Source organism: Cardiocondyla obscurior, linkage group LG01 (genome assembly GCF_019399895.1).
Source record: "Cardiocondyla obscurior isolate alpha-2009 linkage group LG01, Cobs3.1, whole genome shotgun sequence".
NCBI classification, from domain to species: domain Eukaryota; kingdom Metazoa; phylum Arthropoda; class Insecta; order Hymenoptera; family Formicidae; genus Cardiocondyla; species Cardiocondyla obscurior.
In genome coordinates, this window is record NC_091864.1 from 6994378 (window position 1) to 7015976 (window position 21599).

Genomic DNA, 21599 nt, shown 5'->3' on the forward strand with positions numbered 1-21599 from the left:
TCGCGTCCCTTTGCTCAAGGTACTTTTTTTTTTCTCTTGCGTTCTCCAAAAGAGAAAGTTTCGCACGTTAAAACAGAAAAAAAAGAAAAGAAAAGAATACACCCATCGGAAATGCAAGACAGTACTCTGCGACGACTCTCGAACAACGGAGATGATTTATTACCGGCGGAAGTACGATTTTTAATTAATGTATTCAACGTTTGTTCGAATTTTTTTTTTCTCGAGGAGGGAATTAAGATAAAGCGCTTTTGGGAAATGATTTAAAAACGCCGACGCTCTCTCCGTCGGCGACCATTTGAAGAAAAGCATGGATCACTCGGAGGGGGAGGAGGATGGCGCGAACCTGTAACCTCGGGCAACCTTCGGCTGTCTCGAAGGTTTCAGCCAGACGACGAGACAACGGAGGTTCAAAGTCCTCGAGCGAAAACACGGCTCACGCGCGGATCTGAATCACACCGAAAATAATAACCCTCCCATAGTCTTGTCGGAGGTGACGCACCTCTTTTTTCGTCATTCACCAGGGATACGTGAGGACACTTTATCCGAGAGTATCTAAGGCGAGCGATTGAAACTTTTTAACGATCGACGGGTGATAGTTCACCCCGCGGAGGCAGGAGGAAAGCCGTAAAAGTCATTTTTCCCCGGGGTCTTTGAGCCGTTGACCTTGGAAAGGTAGCATGGAAACCTCGTGGTGTCGGGCGATAGTACGATAGCTCTCTCCCTTTCTCTCTCCTCTCTTTCCGCCTCTCGCCATCTCCGTGTGGGTGTTCGGTAGGTTAGCAGCCCGCAAAAGGTGGGAGAGAGAATGAACAGAACGCGGTGGAGGAAGAGGGTGACCGCGCGCCGACGAATGTCTGGATGGGAGACGGAAAGTCTACGCGAGGGAAGGGTCGATATTTACCGGCCTTCTCTCGTCCCTTCGCTCCCCCCTGCCGCCCCTCGCGTCCCAACCGGGCAACGACCTACCACCCTCGCTTCGTACGACCGTTGCGGATTCTCTCCCCTCGTTCCACCCACGTCTCCCCAGGGCTCTCTGGCCCAGTGCGCCCTGCCCTACGAATCGCGTCGCACCCTAACCCTCGAGTGACTTTTTCCTTCTCCCAACGCTCCCCCGGCTGCCTAATTAAACAACGTGGTCATGAATGATTCCGCAGCTGCGAGCGTTACCTCGCGACCGCGCCTATCTCGGCGCCCTCGCGCTATTTCGCTGGACCGGCGCCCTGGAAACTTCATCGGCGTGATATCACGGTGCGATCTGATAACGAGCGGGTGATATCGCCCGACGAAATTTACAATTTACGGCGGAAAACATACTTGCCGCGCTGCCTCGCCGCCAGCCGAGAAACTAATCTCGAGACTCTCGGTCGGTAAGCAGAAAATTATGCTAAATCGCGCTAAAATGTACTGTTAAATTAAGGATTAATTAAAAACTCCCCTCCCCCCCTCTGTCTTACTCTGGTTCGTGAGCGAAGCTCACAAATACGCGAAGGCATCGTGAAAGAGAATCGTAAAACCTGGAGACACGTGTTGCTTAATCAATCGAATAAAAGGGGGTTTCTGGATCAATTCGTATTTTAATTTGAGAATGCATTTATTTTAATATGCACTGGCAATCGATCGTTCAACATCCCACTACGACATCTGGAGAAATAAATTCGCGTAAATGATGTACGGCGCGAAGCGGAACGGAACTAAAGCGGAAACGGGACTATTCGCCGACCTGATAACATCCGCTGACTTTATTAACACATAAACACCGACCACGTGGTGGAAAAATATTACACGTCCGAAATCGCAGTGTCACCGGCATTTTTCATTTTCTCTGCGCAATTCGTACGTATCTAAATTTCTTTTTCTGTCCCCTAGAAGCGACGGTGGGATTCTTTCTCTGCGAAAGGAATCGTGGAAGTCTACGCCTTCGAACGAGGCAGCGAAAGACAGCGAGTTCTATTGTAGAAGCCTTAAGACAAAGAATTTACACAACGTCAGGTACACAATTGCGGACCTGGCTCGATTGGCAGGCACAGCTGTTGACCACGTGCGTGCCTTCGAACGGCCTTTAATAACGGACTCGCAATGCCCATACGTTACCAATCGCACAATCGAATCGTAATTCCCGAGAGAAAGTTAACCCGTCTTCCCTCCTCCATCTCCAGCAGACTACCAGACCCGACGTCAAGTTAAAAAAAAAAAAAAAAAATTTCACCAACAACGCTACAATTAACTATCTCATTGTGAGAAGTTTCTTAAAGCCGTCGGAACAAAACTTGATTAATGACATTTTCGAAATACAAAAAGAGAAATATTTTAAACAAAAATCTGTAACGCGTAAAATTCTTTCGATACTTTGAAAAAGAAAGAAAGGAAAATAAGAATATTATATGGTACATTGTTGAGTTTATGAATGAACCTTTCTTTAGCCGAGACCTCCAAGAGACACAAATTGTAATACGTCTATTTCAAACGAAACAATTATTTTGCCCGCTTTTCATTTGAAGTTACAAAAAGGAAAAAAGTGTTTGAACGAAGAAACATTTTTTTTAATGAAAGAAATGAACATTGTCTGAAAACAATGCCGCAGGTATAAAAGACAGAAGACATCACGGGGTACAGATATAATCCGGTATGTGTATCGTAGTTATCTTAAAGGCATGAATAAGATAATAAAAAAAAAAAATCATTCTTCGTTTCCTTTCTTTTGTTGGAAATAATCCGTAGAGAAAAGAATAAATTCAAAGACGTCAAAGTCCGGCTTCTAAATCCGTAAAAGCTTATCGCTATTTTTTTTTCTTTTTGAGTTATGAGTTACAAGACGTTTCAATTATATCATAAGATAACGTAAAAAAATGATAAGTCACGCAACCGTGGCCGCTTATCGCATCCGGAAATAATATATTTTAAACAAAGTATAGCTCGAGTTGAAAATCGGGATTGTTGTGTCAATAAATCTACCCGTTATCTTAATAATTTCTAATGTTTCACAGGCGGACATTTCGGTTTGTAAAAGTACAAGTACGTCGATTTGCGCGACACGCGCAGGGGGAGACGCGTCGCAAAAATTGCGAACGGTATTGAAAATATCTTTTGAAAATCCCGACGCAAGTTGCCGGAATCGTTTGAGCGCGTGAGCTTAACGCCGAGGTCTGATGGAAAAGGCGACGAAATTAAAAAATTATCCAGTCGCGTGTAAAAGTGCGCTTTCTACCAGGAACTGTTTAGGAGCTGGTTCAGCGGAATGGCCGGTACACTTCGCACACGTGCTAAATGTCACAATCTTAGAGTGTGCGACTTAACCCGCCAGCAGTTTCGCGAGACTCGCTCCAAACTATTTTATTACATATGAAACGCGTTCAAGTCGCATAGTGAAGGAAATAATAATAATAATAATAATAATAATAATAATAATAATAAAAAAAGCGCGTAACGGTCGAGACACGAACGTAGGGACAGGTCGGCGACTTTTCGCATTTAAAGCGCTTCTTTTATTATTTTTCTTTTTTTTTTCCCTCCTGTCTTTTACACACCAATCGAAAAATTTCAGCTCGAAGCGACGGTCTTCGGAAAATTCCGCGGACAATCGCAGAATCGGCAAAAGTCGAAGATAACGTACGGCACGTGATCTAGATAATCCCGACGATCTATGCAACGAACGTAACGTAACCGTAAAATGATCGGTCGGACGAAGAGAGAGAAGCGAGCGAATGAAGAACGGTTAGTTTCTCCCCGGATGTTCGGTGGCCTCTTTCTCGGGCAAGCGGCCTTGCCAGGAATGCGCATTTTCTGCCGGTTCTCCGTCTATCTCTCGGCTTCGATTCGAATCTATATGCGCCGATGGCCACCTTTCACCCGTCGTCGTCGCGTCGCCCGCGACGGGCCCCGAGCCTCATTATTCGAAATCGAACAACTTCGAAGTCGGTCGCTTTACGTCATTAGGAAATTCAAGCGGCACGAAGCGCGAGAGACAACCGTTAAACCTGCTTCGAGATAGTCAAGCGGCTGCAAAATCGAACGCAAATCTCCGCCGAAGAGCGTTTCGCGAGAGGAAATATATTACCGTCCCTCAAACGTGCGAAGGGATTAAAAAAAATCTTCCTTATTAATTTTCAGGATCGACGAGTACGTGGATTAGTCGCGTTGTCTTCGAAAAAGACGCGACAGTTGCCAGGTGTACTTATAAAAATTATATCATATTGCATAACTCGGTAATAACTGTACTTGCGCGTGGTCGTTTCGAGTCGATGTCGCTAGTCTTATCGGGTTCTTTTTTTCTTTTTCTTTTTTTTTTCCTTTCTTTCTTTAAAGAGTTTGAAGCAAAGATCTACCTGAACAAATAGCAAAAGACCGGCATGCTCTTTACCTGAAATACAAAAGACCGTAGGGGCGGTATTTACGGTCCGGTTCTTATTTCAAGACTGTTTTAAGATGCTAATACTTTGCAAATGACTTAAAGTAAAATAGGCCCACATGGGATTTTACTTAAAATAATTACTCGAGTATCAGAACCGACTGGGAAACTTTCAACTCTGAATGCCGAAGCATCTGTCTGATTTATAAGTTTTGTACTGTCCGGTTTGAAAGAAAAGACTCGAGTAAGTTTACTTTCGCTCAGTCATTAATTTGACCATTTACTAAAGAGGAAAAAAAGGCAAAAAAAAAAAAAAAAAAAAAAAAAAACTAAATTCTACCTTAACGGTTTAGAACGGTTTCCAATTTACCGTTAAGTGCATCAACCGACAATGGACAGAATGTTTGGCATGCACATCAGATCTCGGAATTAATCGATCCGACCGCTTATTATTCGGCGATCTTTCTTCAACAAATATCAATTCGCATGTTGAAAGGAGAAGGCAACAATAACGAGCGAATGATCTGACTGACGTACCCGAGTCAATTTGCATAACGGAAGAACATCTTCTCGGTCGGAATTATTAGATTTAATATTTCTTAAAATTCCATCGATCGAACGTTAATTAAAAATATTTAAATACTGCAAATATTCGCGACAAAAAAAAAGCGTCGATTACAAATTAATAAAACGGTGGTCGAAAGGCTACAAAAATGTTTAATACAACACCAACGATTTTAGAGTTACGTCGTTTTCATTAGGAAAAGAAAAAAAAAATAAAATAAGAGTTAAATTTGGAAATTAAATTGAAAAAGTTTTAAAATAAAAACTATTCTTATTTTCCCTCCGATTAATTTCAATTAAAATGCCAAAGCAGAATTATAAACTGGCCGTTCAATTCGACTTATTCGCGCGATTTTTCGTTATGCAATTTTGTTTGCGTCGCCCTTTTGCGGCAGATTCCTTACTCGACGAAGACCTTGACGTGCTCGGACGACAAACCGGACGTCTAACGGAGCGTCGCGTCCTACGCTAAAACCAAGCTCGTCACGATCGAATTCCAAGAAGACTTTTCGACACGTTTTATCCTATTTTTCTTCTCCTTTTTTTTATCTCACAGATTACAGCTACGAGATACTCTTATCGGGAAATAGAAGGGAGATAAGTGTGTCGGACACGCCAGTGCGCGTATCAATAAAATGTCATTATTAAAATATCTCCGGTCTTCAGTTTAACGGAAGCCAAGTCCGAGGTATTCTAAGCATTTACGGAATGCCGCTTTATCGGATTGAAAACACGAACGCTAGCTAAACCTGTAGATTACAAAGAAAAGCGGAAACGGCAAGGAGGGAAGAAACGAAGAAAAAAAAAAGGGCTGAAGGAAACGGCACAAATTTAATTACACAGTCGCAAAAAAAACGTAAAAAAAATATATGTATGAATAAGAAAAAAGACCAAATAATCGGATAGAAATTTCGAAAAAAAGAAAATTATTCTTCGCACACGACCAAAGTCGAAAGAACGTGCGCGGCAAGTTCCAGGGAGCGTGTCGCGCTTATTCGCCGTTCTGTAAACATCGGGCAGGTAGGTTAGCGGCCGTTGTCACGTGGCCCGCGACTAGACGGCCACTGCGACATCTTCCGCGAGTTTCGGCAACACGTATTTGCGTAATATTTCCATCCGCTAGTAATTACGCATCGATAATGACACGGCGAAAGGAGGAAAGGGCGAGATTACGTGGAAGTACGCGCCGGCGTGATAAGAATCGCGGGACAAAACTCACCTATCAACGTGGACATTTCCGCCGTCGTCGGAGCGCGATGATAGTCGACGACCGTTCACACTGGCGATAGGTACTTCGGCCGTATCACATCGGGCACATGTTTCTTTCTTTTTTATTTTTTTTTCCTCTCTTATCTTTCTTCCTTCTCTTTCCTTCCTACTAACGAGACCCTTTATCGGCGCGATCGCCCGCCCCGTCGACGCACGGGTGACACGCGCGGCCGCATGGGCGGCAATTTTCTACCGGGTGTGTCGCGAAACGGAAGAACACGGGGAGCGGGACTACGCGCGTTATCTTCACGAGACCACCGCCGCGACGCGAAGTAGCCGAGGAAATTATGTAACCTCGGCGTAGCCGCGTGTCCTCGTCTCTCTCCTTTTTCCCCGGCCGCGTTTTCGCGGCGCGACGTTTTCGGGCGCGTTAGTAGCTGGGGGAACCCGGTTCGCTAGCGCGATTTACTCTCGGTGCCCGTCGTTTTTAACAGGGTCGCGAAAGAAAGAGACGGGGGGGAAAGAAGAAACGAAAAAACGACGGGGGGAGGGAAAACGATCAAGGCCGAATCTTACGCGCACCCTGTCAACGCGGCACTCGCGATTGATCCCCGAATCACTCACTGCCGACGGAATTGTGTAACACGCGGTCGCGACCATATGCTCGCACGTTGAAGAGGTTGCGAACGGCGAGAGAAACGAGAGTGCGCTGGCCGCGTAGCCGCCACTTGCCACATGTCCAGCACGAAGCGGCCACTCGGTCAACATCGTACATCTTCGCCGGGACTTGGTACAATTTCGAGACGCCGCGCGGCCTTACGTTCTCGCTCTCTCTCTTCCTCCTCGCAGTCCTCCCCCTCGCCAACCCCCTGTCACTTTTTCTAACCTCTTACCTTGGTCGTTTTTGCGCGCAGCGAAGAAAAAAAATAAAACCCCGAAGACCAACAATGAAAGATTTTTTCGCGATCTCTAGCTTCTTAATATAGATAGAGCGGCGAGAGGCTGGTAAGAGAGGACAGAGAGATGCTTACGAGATCCACTTAAAGAGACCTATGTTCGTCGTCTTCGCTCTCATTTGAATTAAATACGCATTTGTAATTGTGCTGCACGCCTCGATAAGTAATAAAGCGCCGCGCGACCCTCCGGACCATCCTTGGAAACGAAACAGGCGCACTAAACGCTTTCCGCGTCAGAATTGAAAGCGTTATTTTACTTGATATGCTAATTAAGACTCTGGCATTCCGTCTATTTAAAAATGAAATATGCTTAATTCGCGTTTAGCGCGGCATTTATATTTCTACTAAAAAATATCGAATAAATTAAAAAAAAAAAAATTTTTTTTAATGTTAAAAAATAAAAAAAAAAAAGCGCGGTCTATTCCGTCGGTTCGTTATCGGCGCGATCGTAGCTCATTTGCCCCGTGTCTTCGGCGTCTCTGCACTTTCGATGCAGCCTCTTGTTCTCCGAGACGGCGGACCACGTCGCGATTCGCACGCAGGAAGCTCCTCTCTCTGTCTCCCACCTCCGCTTTTAATAGGCGCGATTCAACAGTTTGTTACACGTCGTGCCGGCCAATCGTGGTCACCATCTCTCGTTCCCTCTCGCCCTCCACCCCGCGCATGCTTGTTATCCCGAGCCTCTTTGCCGTTTATTTCACGCGGTGAAAAGCCAACACGCGTCCTTGTTTCACCGTGGAGCCCGCGGCGGCGTATGGGGAAAGAAAACGCGGAAAGAGGAAAAAAAAAAGAAAGAAAAAAAAAAACAGAAAAAAAAAAGTAGACGAGACACTGCGACGACAAAGTCTTCGATACGGAGAGCGAGCGAGTCGAGATAAGCGGGGCCGATCGTTTCGATAAAACGACGACGGCGAGCGGGGATTTGCCTTAGCCGGAGAGCCAAGACGAAAGTGAAAGCACCGCCGGTTCGTGCCGAATCTTTTAAGTATCGAGATTCAACGCTCGACCTGATCTACAAGCGGAAAGGGTACCCTTTCGCGAGGGGATTCGCGATTATCGGAAGCGAGTTGCTTCGGTTAGGCTCGCGTTAATGTCGCGATTGTGCCAATCAAAGAAATGGCACGTAGATTGCACGCGGACTTCAATTACACGTGTAACGCGATGGAAACGACCCGGAGACCGCGGACGGAGACAGAGAGGCAAGGAGAAACGAGGCATGCGATTTCTGAATGAACGATACTTGCAGCGCATTCTTGTGCCGACTTTAGCTTTATTGATAGCCGCCACTACGAGTAATTCCTGTCCCACTATTGTTGCCGTGACCATTACCGCTAACCGGTCGCGAGAAGCGGCTTTAACGAGATTACGGAAGTCTAAGAGGAGAGAAAGAGAGAAAAAAAAGAGCCTGCCGTTGTTCCGAATGTCGAACTTGGCTTGGCGGTTTTGCTTTCACGCAGACTCGCACACCTGTGTGGATATAAGTACACCTGTGCGATACATCGCGTGTCGCGATGAGTTAGTACGTTTCATTTTCTTCTTTTATTATTTTTTTTTCCCCGTTTTTCTACCTATTCTGTTTCACATGCCGTAGGTTGGAATGAAAGGGAGGACCCCGCGCGCCGATAAAGCTCGATACCGTCGGGAAAGATCAAAGATCTAACTGCGCTCTAAGCTAGGCGGATGGGAAGAGAAGATGACTGTCTACTTTTCTCTCGGCGGATTTATTTGTTTAAACTTTCGTCCCTTAGGAGCCCGTCGGTGGTACATAACGCGCGTATTTTAGGCACGTAGCGTCTCGGAGAGAGCGAGAAAGAGAGAGTTCACGGATTTAGAGTTCCTTATCGCGACAAATCACGCGTCAGACTTCGATCAGCCCCTCCCCCTCTTTCCTAATTATGTTCGGACACGAAACGCGTTTTTTTCTTTTTCATTTCTCGCGTCCCCGATCAAACGTTGAGCACACAAGGGTGCTAGTTAAAAAGGGACGTTCCCCTTTTCTCGCGGCCACGTACGTGGTACGTGCCACATGCCGCGTGGTCGTCCTAACCTCAAATAACACCTTTTCTCGTAGAAAGGCATGCGCGAGCCACGCGCCGTCGACGATTTCGCTTGACGCTCAAGGTTCGTCGCAAGCACGATGTTTCCCCCCTCGTATGCAATCTCGATTAATAATTAGCGACGAAGACGTTCAGCGACGTTCGTCCGCACCTCCGACGAATCGTCGAGGACACCCCGCCCGAAAAATCGCACGTATCGCCGCGATAAAGACAAGGAAAGGACTTACCGGCGTTTAAGAAGCGTGCGTTGGTGGTGACGACGGCGCTGTAGGTCTGCGAGGAGTGCACCACGGGCTGGCTGAGGATGATCTGATGCTGATGCTGCGGGGGAGTGTGATGGGGCTGCTGCTGCGGCTGGTGATGGGGCTGCGGCTGCGAATGATGTTGCGGGTGGTGATGATGGGACAGGTGGTGGTGCTTGCCCTTGGTCGGCATGCTCATCGCAGGCGTTGGCCTCCCTCGTGCGTGCTGTCCTTACAAGCCTGCGACCTCCGCACGCGGTTCGCACTCATAGGTACACTTATTATCTCCCCCCTCGCGCGGCTTCCACGACGACGGTAGCAACGACGGCGGCGACGGCTGACGCGCGCGGGTACTCGCGATACTCGGGACAATTCTCCCCCACCGTCGGGAAGATGTATATCTGCGAACGGAACGATCACGCGGTCGGATCGTGTGCACCGCAATCGACGACGATCCGCGAAGACGATCGGGCGAGCAGGAAGGCGCGCGCGCGCGCGCGCGCACTCTCTTGCGCGTTCGCGCTCACTCGTTCCGGACGAAGGTGTTTACGACGACGGTGCCGCGTGTCGCACGCGATCCACACACGTATCCGATACTCGTACTTGCCCGTCTGTCCGGCCCAAGGGTGTCGGACGTTGTTGAGGTTCGTCTTTCGCGGTGACCCCGCGACGTGCTCTCGGCTGCCCGCACACCAGAGAGAAATACGTCCCACTTGCGCGCGATCTCTCTTCGCATAATCGCGCTCGCCGGCCAGGCCAACGCGGGGACGAAGCAACGACGCGAGATCGTGTAACCGCACAACCACGCCGGACCTTGTCACAAACTTGGATACCGTAACGTTTCTTCCACGCGTACTCGATCGCTCGCTCGCTTCGACTGCCAGAACTGCCCCCGTGACCGTCCGATCCGACGCGACGTTCGTAATACCGTAGTCGTAGGGGGAATGACCACGGCTTTGACCGCGCTCGAAATTGTCTCCACCGTACGCCGGCGAAAACCTCTAGTATCTGACACTGCTATTTTCTCCCAGCAGCCAACCAGCGTGAGGCCATCGTGCCAATCAGAACGTTCGTTTCTCTTCGTCTAAATATTTCACCAACCAAAACGTCCAATCAGAAAATCTTAAATTCCATTAAATTGATTTCTTTTACAGATTTTATACGTCACACAATGAGATTTTCAAATAATTTCTAATTGTTTCTAATCTATTGTAAGAAAAGATAAGCGCAGAACTTTTATAAAGCATTTTCTTAATCCGCGCGTTACGAGCGAACAATTTTTACTTTAAATACGGTTTTAACATCGTATTATTCCAAGATCGATAAAAACTACTGAGATTGTGTATTTCGCAATTCTTATCTCTTACGAAAAATTTCGTCTTGTGATATTGCAAAGTGCTCCTAGGTAAATGGCAAACGAAAGATTTTCTAATTTTTACAACAAATTAATATTTTAAAATATATACGTATTTATATATCTATCATCTGAAAGACGAGATACTGTCCTTTAGTATCTAAGCACTTTCAATCTAACCTATACCTTATGTTTTGTTCCTTGGGCTTTCAGTCCTTTCTTCATCCGATTCAACAATGACTTCTCACGGAAAAGCAGAGACCGAGAGACTAAAAAAAAATTTAGAAGAACAATTAGATCGTCTCGTACAGCAGTTAGAAGACCTGGAAGAATGCAGGTTTTATTTTATATTTTTTAGACATTTTTCTAAGAATACAAAGTTCAAATAACTTGTACAAATTTACACATTTATATACATATTTTTTTTGTTCGTTGAGCAATAGCAAATATTTTGTTAACAGAGTTACTCTAGACGAGGCCGATTATCAAGAATGCAAGGAAGATACTATGGAACAGCTTCGTGAATTTAATGAGAGCTTACAAAGAATGATATCTGGAAATATGACTCTAGTTGATGAACTTGGAGCAATGCAATTGGTATAAATTTTATATAACTTTTGATAAAACATATATGTAATAATAAAAATGTTAAATATGTTTTTATATAATTGATTATAATTTTAATAGGCAACTCAAGCAGCTATCAGTGCAGCATTTCAGACACCAGCAGTAATAAGAATGTTTGGTAAAAGAGAACCCACTGGACTTAAAGAACGTCTATTGCAAATTGATCGCGATGTAAAACTTTGTAAACTAAACAAAGAAACTGCCGATCGTCAACGCGGAGAAATATTAAGTGCTTTGAGGCAACTTGGAGAAAAATTAGAACCTTCTGAATTACAATTATTGGAACGATTATCTTTAAATAATATCGATACCACTAAGTATGTTCAAATTACGGAATCAACAGGAGAGGGTAAAATGGCCTTAGATGTAGTCGGCAAAGAAGTTAAAGCTACACAAGATACTTGAACTTAATTATAAGTAATCATTCTAACAATGTCTCGTTATTTGTAATTTATTATTGAATTAGGTTTTATTAAACATTTTTTATCGAGCGGCTTATGTAACGCAATATACCTTTACACTATGTTTACAATTGTTTAAAATTTCACAATTTGAACAAGATTTTAACGTTATTAGCAAATTAAACACTTGCATTACTAAAAACTAATGTACATAACTGTGCCATTAAATCGTCTGTGACTTTTTCTATATTTTAATAACATTAGAATAATACGATTGTTGTTCAACATAAAAAAAAGTTGAAAAATTTAAAAAAAGTTTAATTTTTAATGTAAAAAACATGAATAATTTTGTTTAAATATTTACCGCGTATAATGCAACAGCATATGGTGTAACATCTATATTAATCAACTGAAATTTTATTTGTGTTTATATATGTATACAAGGATCTTGTATTATTCACAACATTGTGATAAATCATGAAATAAATATATTGATGTCTCTGTCTAACTTACCGTTTTTACTTGAAAAAAGTTTATTTCTAACGAGAATTAAAATAAAAATTGGAAAGATATGTCCCAAGAAATATATATATATATATATATATGTATAAATATGATGAATAATCGATAATTAATAACTGGATAATAGTATCCATTGTTCACGTTATTAATGACAGAAGATACCTTAAAATCTGTAATTAATATACTGTATATGAAACTGTATATATGGAACAAAAGCTTATCTAGAAAAATAATAGATTCAAAAGATTAACAAATCTATGTGTATCTTACGAATTATCTTCGCGTATACGATTTTATAATCATTTCTTTTCAGAATGCATTGCGTAAAATATTTAAATATCAATAAGTATAAAACTATGATTATTTATGTGTATCATGTTGCTTGATGCAAGTAAAAATAGTCTTTTAAGATTAAGATTAAGACTTGCGTGTACATATAACAGTCCTTCCTAAAGAGGAAGTTTTACGAAGGCATATCGAATTGGTGACAAGAATATATTAATGTGCTTCTACAGTCTATTTTCTGATATGTGTACACATATGCCAACATACAGCTTGTTGAAAATATCGATTTATTTTTCGGAATCTTTAAATCTTTAATTAAATTGGATTAATTTAAATCAAACAGATTACTTTATTTATTTTCCCAAATTTATCGCGCAAAATTCTTTAAAATTTCCTAGTTTTTCGTGACATAGAATATTATCCATTTCAAAAAACAATAAAATATTTTGTTTTATTTTATTTATATTCGTATTACTTCTGAGATACTGTATACACATGCTCACACACAAACACGCACCCACACGAGCAAGCGCGCACGCATGCACGTACATACATTCATACATATATACACAATAGGTGTGCAAAAAAGCTCATATAACGAGTAAAGAAAATTAAAAAAAATTTAGAAAGTGTTTACATCTTCGTAAATATAACACATGTACACTGAAAGATAGATATGGCGTTTGCTGCGGCGACAGCGGCTAGCGTACGTGATCTTAACGTGATTTGTGTTAAGTCTCACACGAAACGCATAGTACAAGTAAACACGCTCTCCTATTTTTTTCCTCGTCCTCCCATTACCTCTTTCAGCCGCCAAAGATCACGTACGCTAATCGCTGTCGCTGCAACAAACGTCACATCTGCCTTTCAATGTACTTATATATGTATGTAATATATATTATACATAGAAAATGATTTATTATAATGTTATCAGTTAAAAAAAAATTCGATAGACAAAAATATTTCGGTTAAAAGTTGTAAAATTCAGAGGATTAATTTTTTCAATCAATTCTACAACTATTATCTGAAGCATTTTAATCTATTTTGTCGTTTTCTGTTCGAGATATTTCTAATGAAAATGAGACATCCTATACATTCTATGTATAATATATATTAATATAAATTTTGTTAACCTTTTTGAATGCTATCTTATTATATTATTGTACTCGTTACATTCGCCACATGATTTAGCGCTTACGCCTGCACACTCTTTTATGTTCGCGTTGCCAGTGAACTTGCTGACAGTCTGTGCTGCAGTACGCGGTATTCCAACAACAATGATATATTGCCTCAGCTTCGCAATTATAACACTATAACAAATAATTAAAAGACATTAAAAAAATACATTGCAAATAAGAAACCGGAAAAATGAAAAAAAAATTACCCATTGCTTCTTTTTTATATCGGATACGATTTGTTGATGTCTATCAGTTAACTGCCGCAATTCTTTGGCATGCTCCGCTTGCAATCTTTCTAATTCTCTACACTTTTCAAGTTCTAATTCACGGCGCAGTTTTTCCAGCCCCGTTGTCGTTGGTTGTTCTGAAGTTCTACGTTCTCTTTTGATCTGTAAATTGTCAAAAAATAATTGGATGGTGTGGTCGTGTAAATATAAAAATACTTAATTAAAAATTACCTTTGCGGGAAGTCCGTCTGTTTGAATTTGTTCGGTTTGTACGAGAACGCACTTTGATCTCGGTTCTTGACAACTTGATGTAACCATATCCTCTTGAGAGCCTTCCTTCTTTAAACCTTGTGGGCACGTGCTTGTTATACTTTCTCTGGCAGGTTCATCTTCAGCTACAGGTAAACGAGGTACCTGTCTTTCTTCATTATCCGCGTTAATTTTCGCATTGTCTCCTTTATTATCAGTTTCATTGTTTACATTTTGCGTTTCAAGATTGCCATCCGAACTCAATCGTTCAACTCTTACTCGTAAATCTTTAATCAATTGTTTTGATAAATTAGAACTGTGCGACGTACCCTTTGAAGATTCCAATTTTCGAATTTTTGCAGGCGTAGGATCATCTGTACTATTCGAGGAGTCTTCCTTATTTTTTCCTAATTTTTGTAATAAGTTTTGATGATGCTTCAACTCTTCGAAAGCCCTATTCCAAGCTGTAGATTTTTTTATCTATAAAATATAGCAATTAATTTTATGAAACCTAGGAATAATGCGGTATCAATTTTTCTTTTTACCTGTAAACTTTGTAAAGTGGAAGAGATTGGTCGAATAAAAACTTTTTCAATATTAGCTCTCATGTGATGACCACCAAAAAAACGTACATCGTATACATTTCCATTAACTTGCATGACTTTCGCCGGCCAATATGGGTATCCCTTTTGCTTTGCGTAAACCAATTGATGAGGGGGATTACACGGAATACAGAACCACATTTTTTCTGATTTTTCGTTCGATATACGATAACAGTCCGCGCAACGACGTATCTCTTGAAGATCGTAGCAACAATCCTGATACATCGTACGCCCCATGTCCGCTATCACGCTATTCACTGCTAGAACGACAAAATAATAAAATGTTTAAAGAAACAAATGCATCAAAGACGTAATTTTCTTACCTCCATGGTATATTACAATGTTATGTAAAATATTATAAGCATCAGCCTCAAATTCGGCGAGATTGGTATATTCATTATTATTCGTTTTCGTATCCATTATCGCCAAATCCATATGACGTTTTATGAGTATCCCTGGTCGCCATGCGTCTTCACCTTCGCTTATCCAGGTTGGTCCCGACAAGCCGTTGGGTGGTGTAACGATTGGACCATTGTTGAAAACGATAGTACGATTTGTAATCTCTGGTGGTAACTTCGCTTTTAAATGACCACATGTGAAACTAAGTATATGATTAAGTTCGACTTTGTCGGGATATACGTCGCTGTTAATTTTCTGCAACAAAATTTATGTATTTAATTAGCAATATTAAAGATAAGCACGTTATGAATTAAGAGTTTAGAAATATTTACCTCGCAGAAGTTACAAATCTTTAATTTTGTATTGCTGGGTACATGGCATTCCGAGTGATATACCCTACAGCATTGCTCACAGCACTCGACCACACCTGCTCGCTGACATTTGCAACAATACCAATCGTGATTATCATCCTGCAATATGTCCACCGGCGGTAATCTGTAGCTCTCTTGCTCAACGCCGCTTTTCGTGGACACTTTTTTCAGTAGAACGAGCCCATCCTCGACCGCCTTGTTAAGTTCGTCCTGAGCCTCTTGCTCTGTAAAGCCGTAAACTCGAGCCATGTGCCGTACCATACGGTCATTACTAGGTAAGCTCCGTTGATGTACCGTAATTTTGATCGTATCCCAAATCCGCTGAATCATAGATGGATCGCTTCTCCGACGTACAGACATGTTGATAGTCTACTGTAATGAGAAATAAATTATTATTTTATTAAATAATTTTATAAAATAGTTAATTATAACGAATAGTGAAAATAATAAGCATATAAGTAGTAAAACTATCAGCGAAATTAAAATTGATAAATATTTTATGCCCTCATATGCTATCGGTGCAGTACAGTTAAATCTAAACTACGTTAACTGGGTACCCACATATATGTAATACCCATATGCTTATAACATTTACTCAGTCGGCCTCTATCATTCTCAAGGTGTGGCAGCCTTAAAAATAATTGGCAAACAGTTTCAGTGAACAAAGCAAATATTTTTAAACGAGGAAGATCCGCCGTCGCAATATGCAGCCGGTGGTGCTAGACGCAATGGGCTACATGTTATTACTATCTAGTTTAATCGCTCTTGCAATTTTATTATGGAAAGGATGCAAGCGCAAAGAAAAATCTCCGTTTTACGTTCTGTCGACGTCCGACGTCCTTAGCGCTGCACTGACGGCTACTTTACTTCTCGCGAATCATATCAAAGCCGAGATGAGATTGAATTACAACTCGCAGAATAATACTGGTGACGATACGTCCAACCATGTATGGACAATCGAAGATAACTACACGTTCTTACAAACTTACGACCTACACGAGACGCTCAGCGAAGTTGATCGCAACGTAACTCTAACGTGTGACATGAAAGATATATTTATGCACTATGGAATGTTACTCGCTGCACTGGCAAATGCGTTTATATCTCTACTGACATTCATTATACAATGCAATCTTAACGCAGCTTGCGTAAAGAAAAGATGCGTTAACGTAATTAAGTCACTGGACAATACTCGGGTTGAACCGCAGGATGCTGAAGCCAAAAGTCGGGGTAGTAAAAAAAAATCGGTATTTCTAAGAGACAATATTAAGGTAAAAACCAAGAGTAACGTCGTACAAAGATTTGCGAAGATTTCTAAATTTCGAATGCTAAAAGACAAAAAGCCGACTACCTTCCTTATTACGAGTCACTGGCTCGTACCTTTTCTCGTTGTGGGAATTCTATACTTCGCCGAGTACAGCGATATGAACGATGTTAAACATACGGAGGACATTAAATGTATGTTTGAAAGTAATTTTCCCATGACTGGCTTCGATGAAAATCTAAACAACGTTGATTCCGTGGCACACATGACGCCGTTAAGATATAATTATTTCTCCGAAGAAAATTTATCAAACGACTTAAAACCTAACGACGTAGAAATAGACGATGTCGTGTCTAAAGTTCAGAGTATCGTCAAAACTGCATTAAATTACAAGCGTAATTCCACAAAAGACATTGAAGCCGCAAGTTTTCTCAATACCGGGCCGAAAAACTGGACTGATTACATTTTACCACATAACATAATGGAGATTCTAAAAAATACTACAAATATTTATAAAGATTCTAAAATACCGTTGTTCTACGATACGTCCAAGAATACGTCGGAAAAATTTAACGCAGCTACGCCTAGAAACTCGAGCACCGTACCACGAGTATCTGTCGAAAAAGAGAACGGCAATTATCAAGAGGATTCACAGACATATTTCACAAGTACAGAAAGCACAACTGAAGTAGCTAATACTACCTTCGTTCAGAACGTAACGTTCGTTTCCAATGATCAAATATATAGCGAGATAATGAAACGAATTCAAACTGCTAGGACACATTCGGCAAAAAATCATTCAGTAAATCGACTCAGAGATAAAGATCAGCTGAAAATTAATAATCTAAAAGATTACGTCGTGAAGAGAAAACCGAATTCTATTAAGGGCTTACTCTCCAGCGATCGTTACATTAATCCTAAAGTTAAACAGAGCAGTTTACTGCGTATGGCTAATGAATGCTTTGTTTCCACCAAGTTCTTAAAGCTCCAGCTGTTTGTATTATCTTTTCTCATATATTTCCTGTCGATTTTACTGTCCTGTGTCCTACAAATGCGCGGGAAGCACATGTGTAAAAATGCACTCGCGCTGTTGAAATCAAAGGTCAATCGTCCCTTTGCGGATGGCAAGACTCGTTTGCAGGATTCAATAGAAGGATCCGGGACGTCACAGGGAGGAAATGACCGCGGCGAAACTGATACAAATGCAATACAAACGAATCATGAGACTTGCAAAGAAAATGACAATATAGCTTTAGAGATAAATTGCATGATGAGAATGCTCAATGTTCTCAAGCTATCGTTAGTTTTGTGCATACTTCTCTGGACACCGGTATTCGTAGGAACTCTACTGCGAGTATACTCGTGTATCCGTGCTCCTCAATGGTTAACCGATACAACATTCGTCACCGCCATTTCTTTCGGCATCATAAGAAATGCTCTAAACATAAATATAATCAAAATTCAAGAAGCTTGCAATGACCTCAATACAAGAGAGAACAAAGTACATCCGGTCGAATAAAAACCCAATGTTAAATCAGCGACATGCAAGATATACGTATAGATTCTCAATCGCTTTCAATCAGAATTATGACTGGGTTTCGATTCTTTTATTCCTGAAACGTAAAGATTACTTAAAATAAAAAAATTTCCATGCTAATAATATTAATATAATAATATTGGTAATGACGATTAAGTTGACTTGTATCAATTTCTTTTACATACATTTCGTAGCCGTGAAACAGTGCGTGCTTTCTGTACCAATAACAAAGAGAAGAAATATGCCTTATGTCTAAAAGAAAAAAAAAAAAAATATTTTTTATCTGCAAAAAAATTCGGAGCCGAATGGGTGCTCCGAGCATTCGCGCTACATTTCTAAGAAAAATCTCTTTCGGGCCAGACGGGCAGCGAGCTCGCGTAATTGATAAATTAATTTTCAGGAGGGTACAGAGATAGGCGTTCGCTTACTGTGCACTTATCACTTATCGCGAATGGGATTTCGGTCGCTATGCAGACTGCGAATAAACGTCGGAAGGGTCCGAAAGTTCCGAAACGCTAGCAGATATCGCCCTTTCGACTAGGCTCTTGGGTTGCAGGCCGTCACGAGAGCCGGTGCATCAGTTACACATACAGATTTCTCGAATTCTTCCCGTTCCTCGCGACCGCAACCAGCAATAGACGATGCAGCACAACAATTAACATCGGAGACGCAAGTACTGTGCGTACGTCACGAGCTCGACTTAACCTCTTTGTCAGCGCGCTTAATGCGCGCGCAACTTACATAATTGCATATCGACAAGTTGCTTTTTTTTTGCACGTATCGCATGAACGAAAGACAATCGCGCGCGTTCTCAATTTAAATTCAAACTCGATGGCCGATCTTTTTTAGCAAGAAATTGATAGAATATTATAATAATTTAATAACGTTAATAAAGGCGAATTTTATTTGAAATTAATATTACAACTTATTTATGTTTATGTATGCGCGTTCTTAAACCGATGAAACTTTTTCTTTATATTCTGGTCATTGGTTTCGAGATACACTACGCGTGTGTTATTTTGCAATCAGTTATGTATCGCACTTTTAATCGGACAGGACAGAATAATTATAAAATTAATTATTAATAGTATTGCTAGCGGACCATTATATCTGGATTGTAATATGACGTAAAGCATTCTTGAAATAAATTATAAATAGAAAAAAAATTACCGTCATTATTTAACGATACGTTCGGATCGCAATTAATGCGTGATTATCAAATTGTATAAACGTACAAACTCGAAATAAAAAGAGTAAATGATTACGAGAGATTCGTTCAATTTGATTTTATAATAAATCCGATGACCAGTTCCTTCCTAATGGATTTTTATAATCTGTTCCAAGCCACGTTGCAACTCCGTACCATTTTTCCATGCAACAACTTTCGCTTTCATCGACAGCGAAGCAGGTAACTTGCTTAATTTATCGATAAGTGGATAATCTTTACGTGGACATGCCAAATCGGTTTCCGAGAGACGTAATATCGGACAGAGATCGTTTCTTCCGTCACCGACGTAGACAACTCTCTCAAAAACCTCGCCTTGCATGCGTCTATCTTGAATATAATTTGTTAGAACCTGACCCTTGCAGAGATTGACAGCGCTCATTTTGCACGTGTACTGCGCGTGATATCCTTCCACCCTTAATCTACCATTCTCGTCGTATCGGGCTGGATTTGTAAAGACCTGCGACACCGTATGCTCCAGCTGTCTGCCCCTGAGCCAGTAATCTATGAATACGCTGTTCGAATCGCTAATAATGATGACCTTGTGCCCGTTAGCATGCAATGAAGCGAGGAGCATTTCCATTCCCGTAACCGCTGGTATACTGACGATAATATCCTTAATCTGACTCGCGCTCACCGAGCTCTCGTGCAGGAGTTCAAATATTTTGTTCATATAAACCAGCCAGCCGGACTTCCGCAGATTTTGTACATCGCTGGACATTGCCCCAGCAGCCAACAGTTTTTGTACTACCGTATCAGTGTTGTCGTCACAAATGGTGTGATCGAAATCAAATGCCACAAGCGCTCCGTGATCCATCTCTGTCGCGAGTGATAATCGACACCGATTTCTAAAATATTTTATATTTGAAAAAACTTATTACTGCAAGTTCCTTGGCTTTAAATCTTTCTCATTTCTATTTAATCTTAAAATTACTTAATCTAACTTACTCAGCGGATACGTCGTAGAGCCTTTCGAAAGCAAAATATCGGTACACGAAACAAGCAAATCGGTACGGGAAATTTGGCTGTTGCCGAAGCCAGAACTGAACGAACGTTGAAAATGTTTTTTGCTTTCTATCGCGATCTCGAAATAATTACGCTCGTGTTAAGAAATGTTTTTTGGCCAACGTTAAATGGTGGCGATATGCCATAAAGTCTCATCGCTTCCAAGTCCCAACTGCATCACGTAGAATAATATCATATTCGACTGCCTCTTGGCACACGATGGATATAACCTCTAAAAAGCAACTTATATCATTTCGGTACAACGAGGGCGACAAGCAAACTAAAAGTATTAGAATATTACGTCTACAGATACCTTTTATCTCGTTCCTCTCTACTCTCAACAGTCTCGTCATTCAAACTTACTTAAGAAAGACTAAGTTAACGTGTAAGGTAAACGCACACACGGCGCACATGCAACAGCTGATTTTTCGTCATTCTTTTATGAACCAACATTCGGTGCTTTTTTTTTTTCTTCGAAATCTCTTTCGCTCCCAGAAGAATTGACGCTGAAATTCTTTTTAATATCGGATTATATTATTAATTGTAATTAGGATAATTAAAAACATAAAACGACGGTCTAACCTGAGAATTAATACTTATAGAAGCGGTTTAACGTCGGACGTGATTTCTTTAAATTGTTTAAATTAGCAGATCAAGAACTATAGTTTCGAATCGAAAACATGAGATAATATCCTATAATATCGAGAAAATAATTTTAGAAGGACCTGATGACTAAAGGCAGGATATTGGAATTGATTGGAATAAACCTCTGCCGGTGGCGGCCGCCGGCGACGGTGCTGTGACAGCACTAGTCTCGTAGCATAAAGTAACGTAATTAAAAAGAAAGGAATTTGTTTCACTTTCGGTTACTCTCTTGACCGGAAGTTGGAACAAATTCATTTTGTTTTAATTCCGACAAAATCCGTTACGAGCCACCACCGTTCGTCCGACGGCGAAACGAGCTAGTGATGGAAGTCGGC

The 21599-nt window shown here is 41.4% G+C and overlaps 4 protein-coding genes across 13 annotated transcripts in view; 1 reads left to right on the plus strand and 3 right to left on the minus strand.

Annotated features, from left to right (window-relative positions):
* Positions 1–9769, minus strand: part of Eif4g (eukaryotic translation initiation factor 4 gamma) — a 35417-nt gene extending 25648 nt beyond the window's left edge. The window contains exon 1 of the mRNA XM_070658434.1: positions 9359–9769. Within this exon, the coding sequence (XP_070514535.1) occupies positions 9359–9572 (214 nt within the window). The 5' untranslated portion in view covers positions 9573–9769. The remainder of the gene's footprint in view (positions 1–9358) is intronic.
* Positions 9770–10187: 418 nt separating this feature from the next.
* Positions 10188–12263, plus strand: LOC139103793 (protein LZIC). 2 transcript variants are annotated; one of them, XM_070658822.1, is made up of 5 exons: positions 10334–10441; positions 10528–10778; positions 10941–11064; positions 11189–11324; positions 11415–12263. In XM_070658822.1, exons 3-5 carry the CDS (start codon positions 10964–10966, stop codon positions 11757–11759), a joined length of 582 nt encoding a protein of 193 aa, XP_070514923.1. In that variant the 5' UTR covers positions 10334–10441; positions 10528–10778; positions 10941–10963; the 3' UTR covers positions 11760–12263. The 2 variants fall into 2 exon arrangements, with proteins under 2 accessions (XP_070514914.1, XP_070514923.1); XM_070658813.1 differs by lacking the exon at positions 10528–10778 and having other exon boundaries at positions 10188–10441.
* LOC139103648 (zinc finger MYND domain-containing protein 11) lies at positions 11790–20381 on the minus strand. 9 transcript variants are annotated; one of them, XM_070658597.1, is made up of 8 exons: positions 18818–19097; positions 15550–15960; positions 15142–15472; positions 14762–15078; positions 14546–14696; positions 14199–14422; positions 13947–14129; positions 11790–13872 (listed from the first exon to the last, which is right to left on the minus strand). In XM_070658597.1, the coding sequence occupies exons 2-8, from the start codon at positions 15946–15948 to the stop codon at positions 13750–13752; spliced, it is 1728 nt and encodes a 575-aa protein (XP_070514698.1). In that variant the 5' UTR covers positions 15949–15960; positions 18818–19097; the 3' UTR covers positions 11790–13749. The 9 variants fall into 9 exon arrangements, with proteins under 9 accessions (XP_070514698.1, XP_070514635.1, XP_070514654.1 ...); XM_070658534.1 differs by adding an exon at positions 17383–17466 and having other exon boundaries at positions 14199–14696; XM_070658553.1 differs by adding an exon at positions 18575–18641 and having other exon boundaries at positions 14199–14696.
* Positions 19265–21404, minus strand: LOC139103801 (pyridoxal phosphate phosphatase PHOSPHO2). The gene is made up of 4 exons (XM_070658836.1): positions 21202–21404; positions 20933–21133; positions 20563–20851; positions 19265–20462 (listed from the first exon to the last, which is right to left on the minus strand). The coding sequence occupies exon 4, from the start codon at positions 20429–20431 to the stop codon at positions 19706–19708; it is 726 nt and encodes a 241-aa protein (XP_070514937.1). The 5' UTR covers positions 20432–20462; positions 20563–20851; positions 20933–21133; positions 21202–21404; the 3' UTR covers positions 19265–19705.
* Positions 21405–21599: the final 195 nt, after the last annotated feature.